The sequence below is a fragment of the Peromyscus leucopus genome, chromosome 1 (assembly GCF_004664715.2).
Source record: "Peromyscus leucopus breed LL Stock chromosome 1, UCI_PerLeu_2.1, whole genome shotgun sequence".
In the NCBI taxonomy this organism is placed as follows: Eukaryota; Metazoa; Chordata; class Mammalia; order Rodentia; family Cricetidae; genus Peromyscus; species Peromyscus leucopus.
Window position 1 is genome coordinate 76,901,885 of NC_051063.1, and position 9,451 is coordinate 76,911,335.

General features: G+C 52.1%; 2 protein-coding genes across 5 annotated transcripts; one reads left to right on the forward strand and one right to left on the reverse strand.

Moving 5' to 3' along the window:
• Positions 1-1,773: 1,773 nt before the first annotated feature.
• On the forward strand, positions 1,774-3,754 carry LOC114704385 (cardiotrophin-2). Its single transcript, XM_028885603.2, has 2 exons — positions 1,774-1,995; positions 3,069-3,754. Exons 1-2 carry the CDS (start codon positions 1,774-1,776, stop codon positions 3,525-3,527), a joined length of 681 nt encoding a protein of 226 aa, XP_028741436.1. The 3' UTR covers positions 3,528-3,754.
• A 520-nt stretch (positions 3,755-4,274) lies between these two features.
• On the reverse strand, positions 4,275-9,109 carry LOC114704383 (cardiotrophin-1). 4 transcript variants are annotated; one of them, XM_028885599.2, is made up of 3 exons: positions 9,002-9,109; positions 7,668-7,786; positions 4,275-5,484 (listed from the first exon to the last, which is right to left on the reverse strand). In XM_028885599.2, exons 1-3 carry the CDS (start codon positions 9,024-9,026, stop codon positions 5,008-5,010), a joined length of 621 nt encoding a protein of 206 aa, XP_028741432.1. In that variant the 5' UTR covers positions 9,027-9,109; the 3' UTR covers positions 4,275-5,007. The 4 variants fall into 4 exon arrangements, with proteins under 4 accessions (XP_028741432.1, XP_028741433.1, XP_028741435.1 ...); XM_028885600.2 differs by having other exon boundaries at positions 7,668-7,783; positions 9,002-9,099; XM_028885602.2 differs by lacking the exon at positions 9,002-9,109 and adding an exon at positions 8,726-8,841 and having other exon boundaries at positions 7,668-7,783.
• Between the last annotated feature and the right edge of the window lie 342 nt (positions 9,110-9,451).

The window sequence follows — 9,451 nt, forward strand, 5'->3', positions numbered from 1 at the left end:
TGAATGACAAAAAAAAAAAAAAAGTGATACTTACACACAATGAAATTTTATTCAGCTATAAAAGAATGAAATAATAATATTTTCAGGCAAAATGGAGGGAACTGAGATCATGATGTTAAGTAAAATAATCCAGATTCAGACAAATATTGCATGTTTTCTCTCATATGAGGAAGCTGAGTTTAAATTTGTATGTACAGCCATGAACGTAGAAGGGGGTTATGGGAGGAGGAAAGAGGGCTGGGGGGAGGGAACAAGAGAAGGTCTTGGGATATGTGTGATAGGGAAACAGAGGGGGCTTTTCTGGGGGGAAGAAACCTTGAAAAGGGGGCAAAGGATAGGAGAGGGTGACTAAGAATAAAGTGTGTGTGTGTGTGTGTGTGTGTGTGTGTGTGTGTGTGTGTGTGTGTTACAATGAAACCCTTTTGTCTGCTAACCAAGATATTAAATAAATACTGATTATATAGCTCAATGGAGAGAGAGAGAGCCTGGAAATAAGGTTGTTGCTACATTCACCCAACAAATACTTAATGTATGGGGGCAGCAATGAACCAGGTAAGGGTTTCCTTCCCTGGGAAGACATTAGGGAGAGAGCAACAAGTCAATAAATAAACAAATAAGCAATTGTAGGCAACAGGTCTCTAGAGACGATAATCAGGAGAGGGACATTGGTTTCTAATATTGTACTTATTACTGTTGTGTGAGCTGTGTGACGTGTGTGCAGACATGAAGAGGCCCGAGGAGGACTTTGAGGACACTGTCCTCTCCTTCCACTGTGGCTTCTGAGGATCGAATTCAGCTTGCCAGCCTCCTTTGGAAGGTGCTTTTACTTACTAAGCCTGACTTTTTTTTTTTTTTTTTTTTTCAATGAGGGCCAGGCTTTGCTGAGCTGAGGCCTGAAGAGCAGGCATGAAACAGCCTTGGAAATGTTTTAGGGGTTCCTGTGGGGCAAAACAAGAGTGAGGTCCCGAGGGAGGAATGTGGGCAGAACATAGAAGATGCTGAGGGAACAGAACATTTGAAGTCCACCTGGGGACTTCCGTTTACACTGAATGAGGAGCGAGCCATGGGGATGTTTGAACAGTAGAGGGACATGCTTGGATGGGAGGGACTGTACAAGGGGCTGCCAGGTGGGAACAGAGACCAGGGGAGAGGGGAGGTGACAGGGCTCAGCCTGAGGAGTGACAGGTGGTAAGGCAGAAGTGGTTAGATTCTGGGTACATCTTTTTTTTTTTTTTTTAACCAAAGTTTGTCGTTGCTGTTGTTTATTGTTTTTGGAGTCTGAGGAAGCCAAAGAGGGCATCAGATCTCCTGGAACTGGAATGAAGGAAAGTTGGAGGCCCCCATGCGGGTGCTGGGAATTGAACCTGGGTCTTTTGGAAGAGCAGCCTGTGCTCTTAACTGCTGAGCCATCTCTCCGGATGTTTCAAAATTTTTACTGAAAGTAACAAATGTACTGAAAGGTACACATTATACTTGTAGGTAGCCTGGTACAGCTCAATGGGTTTTCATAAAGGGCACATTTCTAATGACTATTCAGATTAAAAACACTCCCACAACTGCATGAGGCGGCATAGACCTGTAATCTCAGCACTCAGGAAGCAGAGGCAGGTGGATCTCTGTGAGTTTGAGGTCAGCCTAGTCTACATCGTGAGCTCCAGGACCGCCAGGGTTACACAGTGAGACCCTGTCTTAAAGGGGAGTTCTGGGCGTGGAACTCTCTGCCAACCAGGTCATTTTGCTCTGACTTAAAGAGACAAGACATCACAGGCCCGAATGCTGTCCTCTTCGAAGGCCTTGTTGGAATGGGTGAAAGATGAGAGGAACAGGGACTTAATGCTGACCCTCTTATGTCCTGTGCCAGCTCCCCTCGGCCTCCTGAGCCTGCTGCCACCACTCAGGCCCGCGGCCCCCATCTCCCCATCAGAGCCCATCAGTCAAGCCTATAGCCTGGCTCTCTACATGCAGAAGAACACATCAACGCTGCTGCAGACCTATGTGAGTGGCACTGGGCGAGAGCAGGGCTCTGGGGGAGGAGGGGCCGGCCCGCATAGGGCAAGCAGAGGCGGGCCGAGAGACCCCCTTTGTGAGCATGGCGGTGCAGTGGCTCTTAGCCGAGACACTCACTTGTGTTGTCAGTAACTAGAACTTCAGGTAATCATTCTTCGGAACCACCCTTCAAACTTCTCTGAGAGGTGGGACTAGAGTCCATTTTACAGGTGAGAAAATGGAGCTGTAGACAGGTAGGTAATTTGCCTTCGGGCACGGAGCTAGTGAGTGCAATGCCAGTGTCTGGAAGCAGGTCTGTGGAACACCGTTCTAGAAGGTCCCACCTCCACCCACACTCACTCATTGTCTAGAGGTAAAACTGGCAGCTTGCTTTCTGGATCTTGGATGTTTGTTTGCTTGACTCACGTGGGGCTGGTTTCCATTTCCAGTAGCAGGGACAGGGATCCCATTGGCCGAAACTTGACCTCATCTTAGGCCTGTCTCTTCCTAAATCACATACCTGCCTGGTCCTGAGACCCTGGAGTTTACAACTTTTCCACTGCTCTGTTCTTTACACCACTATGACCACAAAACCTAGGCTCTAGGTTGGGCGTGTTGGCTCACACCTTTAATGCTAGCAACAGGGGGAGAGAGGCAGATGGAGCTCTGTGAGTTTGATGCCAGGCTATATACAGAGAGAGAGTGAGGGATACACAGAGAGACCCTGTTTAAAAAAAATAAAGAGAAACATCATCTATTACATTTTAGTAATGTACTCAGACTGAACATCCAGTCATGTTGCTCATTGATAGTCATACATGATAGACAGTGCGTCTCACCTTATTGCATGTCAGATACTCTTCATTTCACAACACTGCCATGCAGACTTGTGGGTTCTTGCGATTCATGGAGGCACAGCTGATGCAGAGGACAAAAGGGAGGCTGTAGTACGCTTGCTTATTCCTGCAGCTCCCCAAGGGTGAATGGTGGCTTCCTCTGGGAAAATGCCAGTCTCAGAGGGAAGATGTGCACCCAGGAACTCCTTCAGCCACTTTACTTCTATTTGTCTGTCATTCATGCAGCTCCAGTACCAGGGAAGCCCCTTCAGTGACCCTGGCTTCTCAGCCCCTGAGCTCCAGCTCAGCAGCCTGCCTCCTGCTGCGGTTCCCTTCAAGACCTGGCATGCGATGGACGACGCCGAGCGGCTAAGCCGAGCCCAGGGAGGCTTCCTGGCCCTGACCCAGCACCTCCAGCTTGTGGGGGACGACCAGAGTGATCTGAATCCTGGCAGTCCCATTCTGCTGGCCCAGCTAGGAGCGGCAAGACTCAGGGCCCAAGGCCTACTGGGCAACATGGCTGCTATCATGAGTGCGCTAGGGCTGCCCATCCCTCCAGAAGAGGATACTCTGGGGCTTGTCCCTTTTGGGGCCTCAGCCTTTGAAAGGAAATGTCGAGGCTACATAGTGACCCGGGAATATGGTCACTGGACGGACCGGGCTGTGAGAGACTTGGCTCTACTCAAGGCCAAGTACCCAGCATAGAAGGTCGTCATTCTGCCAGAAGTCCCAAGTCTTTTCTTTAGAGGACTCATTCCTGCCTTACTTCTGAGATGGAGAACGCCTCACGCCTCACTTAGCAGTCAGGACCCCTGTGACAAGCGTTTGGGAATATTTCCTGGAAGCCAAGCCTCCACGCCTGATTGCCTGGGTCTTCCTGCCAGGTCCTAGAGACTAGACTCCCTTCCAGATCTAGGCAGGACTCCATGGACCCATTGGACCCGTGATGGATCAACAAACCAGTGGTGGGTTGACATTTCTGCTTCTTGGTTGGGAAGAAGAGCCCGTATGAAGAGGCTTTACTCCCCACCCTAGGGAGAGGACAGCTGGTCTTCCTCCTGAGCTTGTCCTGACTTTCCTCTTCCTGTATTTGAGGAAGACCAGGGCTTGCTTCCTGTCTCTGTCTACCTCAATTCCTAGGTGAAGACGTGGCCTTTCTGGACACAGGCCTCTTTTTGCTGGAGTTCTTACCCTCAGTCTACCTCTTCATCGATGGTTCCTATTGAACTCCCCAGTGGACAGAGGCCTAGTGTCTAGTCACAGCCACAAGGACTCATGTCTCCTCTGTTTCCTGCTGAGGAGATCCACTTTGTGTTCAGGACTGACAAACAGTAGCCCTGGCCTGGGCCCTTCATGAATTTATTTGTGCCTTTGTGGGTAAGGGGGAGGGACCTCCTGTACCGTAAAGATCCTATTCTCCTCAAATCTCTCTCCCCATATGCAACAACTGTGTTTCATTAAACTGTGGTTTTATTGTTAAACATTTATTTACAAAAATTAATTTATTCTCAAATAAAACTAATCTCTTAAGATGTTTTTCTGCCTTTCCCTCTCCATAGACCAGGCTAGGGCTGGGGTCACTGGGAATGGGGTAGGGAGGGAAGAAAGGACAGGGAAGGGGGAGGGATGGGGCTCCAAAAGAACCCGTGGGAGGAGGGAGGACACCAGGGAGATGGTCCTGGAGACGGGTGGCCTTGCCACCACAGGACCAGCAGGCACTTTTCTAGTGAGGAAAGGACAAAGGAACTGAAGGGAGAGAAAGTGTCACCTCCATGAGATGAAACTCAGAGTTACACACAGTCATATGGACCATGGGGAGACAGATGCGAAAACTGGGAGTCAGAGGCAGGATGATGCTCTGCGAGTTCGAGGCCAACCTGGTCTACATAGTGAGCTCCAGGCCACCCAGGGCTAGAGAGTGAGACCAAACAAACAAGCCATCAAAGAAAGAAAGAGCAAGAGACAAGGAACGAGAAACAGAAACCTCCCAGAGACAAAAGAATTCAAGACAGAGGGAAAGAGAAAAGGCGGAGAAACTGGTAGGCACCCGAAGCTCCCTGAGGAGACAAGATCCAGAGAGACAGAGACCACACAATGCAGAAAGACGGGGACAGTCCAAGAACACCCCGACACAAGACGGAGCGACAGAATCGGAAGCCGCAGAGGTGGGACAGGGCACCGACCCTCAGGAGACGCCCCCGGGCACCAGCTGGCTCAGGTCGCCCTCGGTGCGGCTCACCCACTCGCCATAGAGGCCGCACACGTGGAGCCCCAGCACCTTGGCCGAGAAGACGCCCGCCGCGCTGCTGCCCGGGGAGAGGGCGGTGGTGGCGGCGGTGGCGGCGGGCTCCGACCCGGGCCCGCGGGCGGCTGCGCCCAGAGCGGCCAGCACCGTCTCCACCGCGGCTCCCAGAGCCCGAGCCTGGCGGGCCGCGTCCTCCAGGCTCCGCAGCAGGCGCGGGGCGCGCGGGTTCAGCTCCGCCTGGCGGCGGCGCACGGCATCCAACAGCGCGGGGAGCGCAGCGAGTGCAGCCGCGTCCAGACGCAGCCGCTCCGACAGCGGTAGCCCCGCGTGGCTCGGGGCCGGGCCACTCAGGCTGGCCAGGGCCAGGCGCGGTGGGGAGAAGCCCGGCAGCCCGAAGGGGTCCCCCTGCTGCTGCACCTGTGGGGATACATGGTCACCAGTCAGCCGGGCTCCTGGGATCCTGACTGCGGCTCGTCCACTCCTAACAGCCCTCCTCCCTGCTCCTGGGGCCTTAGTTTCCTCATCTTGCAAATAACAGATCCTATTGTGTTTGAGATTAAACCAAACATTTACGTGGGCTTTGCACACAACTGTCTTGGTTTCTCTAGCAGCTAATGAGAGTATCGATTTCATAAGGTAGTTAGTTAGGAGCATGCAGGGTCCGACGGACAAACTCTAGAACCCAGGAAAAGCTCAATAAATATTGGCTATTTTTTAATTACTTTTGGGGGGGGGTGTAATTTTTGTTGTTGTTGTTTTGTTTTGTTTTTCGAGATAGGGTTTCTCCATGTAGTTTTGGTGCCTGTCCTGGATCTCACTCTGTAGATTCAGCTGGCCTCGAACTCACAGAAATCCGCCTGGCTCTGCCTCCCGAGTGCTGGCATTAAAGTCCTGTGCCACCACCACCCAGCTTGGGGGGCTATTTTTGAGACAGACAGTATCCTGGAACTCCTCTGCAGACCAAGCTGGCCTTGAACTCACCAAGATCCACCGGCCTCTGCCTCCCAAATGCTGGGATTAAAGGTGTGTGTCACCATACCCAACCTTACTTATTTGGAGACAGGGTCTCACTAGCTTTTGCTGGCCTGGAACTCACTCTGTAGACCAGGCTGGCCTCAAATTCACAGAGATCCGCCTGGCTCTGCCTCCCAAGGGCTGGCGTGTGCCCTACCATTTTCTTTTAAAAGCGTGTGTGTTCGATGTGTCGGGGAGGAGTGTGCACATCGCACACGTCAGAGTCAAAGGTCAACTTACAGAGTCAGTTTTCTTCCACCTCTACGTTGGGTCTGGAAATCAAACTCTGGACACCAAATTGCCTGGTAAGCCCCTTTCCCGGTTAAGCCATATCTTCAGTCCCAGACCTAGGTTTAACGCCTATCGGCGCTTACTAGCTGTGACTTCTTGCAAGACCACTCCCTTCTTTCGGCTTCAGCCTACTTTCTCATCTGTGAAAGTAAGGGGTGTCCCCGGTTCTGTCTTTCTATCAGAGGTCTCTTGAGGATCACAGAAACCGTGCAGGGACCCCACCAGATTCCCTGCCTCTTCCCCTACTTGACAGCTACCCTATGAGGAGCAAATGGAAGACAACTGACTTGTAATTCGTCAAATGCCCTGATATTAATGTTTATCCTCTGCAAACATCTTGCCTCTGGTGCAGGTCTTGTGGTTGCTACTTTGGATACAGTGTCTTCCTAAAAAATGGGGACGACAATGGTGAGGATGGCTTTGTACAAAAGGAAACCATGGCCCATTGAGTGGCCGCCAGCCTGCCAGCCTGAGTTTGATCCTGGGACTCACATGGTAGAAGAGAGAACCAAGTCCCTCAGTTGTCTCCTGACTTTCACGTACGCACCATGGCACTTGTGTGCCCACATAAAATTAATAAAAATAATTTAGAAAAAGAAAAGAAATGGGCTGAATACAGTGATCGGCAGTAGGTCACTCATCAGGGAAGCAGAGTTGGGATTTGGGCCAAAGGTGGTAGGTCTGCAAAGCTGGCTCTGTCACCTGCTGCCACTGTTGACATTGTCAAAGCCCTTTTTGAGGTCGCATCCCAAGGTCTTAACTTAGCAGCCCTAGTCTGTCTGAATCAAAGCACCAGCCTTTCCCCACGACACCTTGGTAACCGGGAGGAGTCTTTTTTATGTGGCCAGGACAGGACGGTTGGCAGGTCCCTTTACTCTGTAAAAGTCCCCTCATGGGTAGTAGAATTTTGCCCCTGATTGAAACCTCTTCTTGGCTTCTCTAAATGTCCAGGTGGAAGTGGTCACAGTTCATATTGTTCAGCTGTTTCATTTTACAGCCCTACGAGTTGAGACCTCAAGATCACACTGAGCCCAAATCTAGGTTTCCTGACTCCCAGAATTCCCTTTGTTTCCTCAGACCGGCTCTGATCTCCAGCACCCAGGAGAGAGCCTCCAAACTGAGGCACAGTATCACATGGCCACTGGTAGGGTCCTCTGCTTTACGGTGCGGCCAGAGGAAAGTTAACAGTCCCCTCAGAAACTCTGAATTCCACTGATGGGGGTGAGGGGAAGAAAAGGTGAAGACGTCTATGATGTGTGCTCCCCGTCCCACAGCCCAGCCCTCTCCCTACTCACATACTCCTCCAGGAGCTGCTCTGCATATTTGGTCAGGAGGCGTGCAAGGTTGTGTGTCTGGCGGATCTTGGCCTCCAAATGGGGAAGGAATGAGACTGAGAAGTCAGCCTGGGGGTCTTCTGGTGGGAAAGAGGAGGCAGTGAGGGGTTATGAGGGCAACCCAAACCTAGTCCTTAACCATCTTTCCGAAGCTGGCTCTTCCTGAACCCCGAGGTTCTGCTCTGGATGGTAACATTCAAGCTAGGAAGAATCTGTCCCAGCGGAGGGAAAACCAGGCTCCAAGTAGTTTCTCGACGTGAAATGTCTCTCCTGCCCCCAGATCACTGTAGAAATCCTATTAAGACTGAATTCATAAGCTGCCTCCATTGTGGCTGCCTCCAGGTTCTCACTACCCCCAAATCAGCTTCTGCCTTCCACTTTAGACAATTTGTTCATACTTCCAAGGTAGCTCCTTTTATCCTTGTGAATCTGTTTTATCAGGAGACTTCTTCGAAGGCAGCTATGCTCACCCTATACCACCAACGCTAACCCGAGACCCTTCAAGGACAAAGTTCCCATATCTTTGGATTTCTCCAGCTGTTGGTTGAATTCAGTCAGCATCGCTGAAGCCCAGAACCTCACATTGGAACGCGCTTTCCCGGCCTGTTCTACAGATAGGGAAAGCGAAGACCTATTCCCTTCCTGATGCTTCTAGGTGAGATGCTGGGCTCAACAGCATCACTGTATCCAATGACAGGCAGGCCTTCCCTGGTACAAACAGAGGGTGGTGCCAAAGGAAGACGACTACATTTCCCAAAATGCACACCGTAGGCATCCCAATGCATGCTGGGGAATGTAGTCCCGACCCGACAACCCCTTTCGTCTGAGTTTCCCACCGCCAGCCAAGATCTCAGAAGCTGTACTTTGGCCTCTTGTCGCTCGTAGCTCCTTCGTAGACCACAGAGTCCTTAACTCGGCCTCTCCCTCCAGTCCTTCAGCTTTGATTCTTTCCTAATACTTTGAGAGGCACTGTTATCCTGCCCCAGCCCGACCCCAGCCCTTCTTCAGGGTGTACTCACCCATATATTCGGTGCTCTAACCCCCGAACCCAAGCCCCTGAAGCCTCAGCTCCAGGCCTCCTCTAAACCCTTGCGCCTGCCCTTTCTCCCAATCAACCGCTGGTTACCTGACACCGGCGTCTCCTCCCTCCCCCGACCCCCCCACCCCCACCCCGCCCAGGTCTTTCCCCTCCCAGACTCCGGGGTGGGGTGGTGTTGACAGAGATCCAAATCCCAGCTCTCGACCTCACTCCTATTCCCGTGAGGGACCCAGGATCCAGTCACTCAGTCCCTTACCCAGACTCCCCTCCCTTTGGTTCATGTTGGCCCCAGGCCGATCCCGGTGTCCCTCAACACACCCCTACCGGAGGGGAGGAGGGGAGGGGGGAAAAGGGGGAAAGGGCTAGGGGCGTGGCTCGGGCTCGGCCAATCATCGCTCAGACCCCAAACATTTCCTTCCCACCACTACTTTCAGGCAAGATTCCTTGGCCCTGAGCTCAGTAACTCGCTTGTGAGGCTTAGCCTGGGAAGGGGCCAGAGTGGGGAGGCAGGTGTTGGCGCAGGGGGTGGACACTTGGGCCTTTAAGGCGGCTCTCGTGTCTTGCTGGGAGGAGGAGACTCAGGCTCCGACCTGAGGTAGAGCTTGACAATAAGGGCTGCTTTGAGAGGAAAGCTGGGAAACCGGAGAGGAACGCTTCAGGTCCTCCCTCTGGGTCAGGACAGAGAGAGAAGCCTTTCGAGATTAGG

What these genes read in the sequence shown, in the direction of transcription:
- LOC114704385 (XM_028885603.2), top strand. Translation starts at nt 1,774, where the DNA reads ATGCTGTCCTCTTCGAAGGCCTTGTTGGAATGGGTGAAAGATGAGAGG. An exon ending in CAACGCTGCTGCAGACCTAT is followed by an intron (nt 1,996 to 3,068) that starts GTGAGTGGCACT and finishes TCATTCATGCAG; the next exon opens with CTCCAGTACCAGGGAAGCCC.
- LOC114704383 (XM_028885599.2), bottom strand. Translation starts at nt 9,026, where the DNA reads ATGAACCAAAGGGAGGGGAGTCTGG. An exon ending in CCAAAGGGAGGGGAGTCTGG is followed by an intron (nt 7,787 to 9,001) that starts GTAAGGGACTGA and finishes CTTTCCCACCAG; the next exon opens with AAGACCCCCAGGCTGACTTC. An exon ending in AGCAGCTCCTGGAGGAGTAT is followed by an intron (nt 5,485 to 7,667) that starts GTGAGTAGGGAG and finishes GTATCCCCACAG; the next exon opens with GTGCAGCAGCAGGGGGACCC.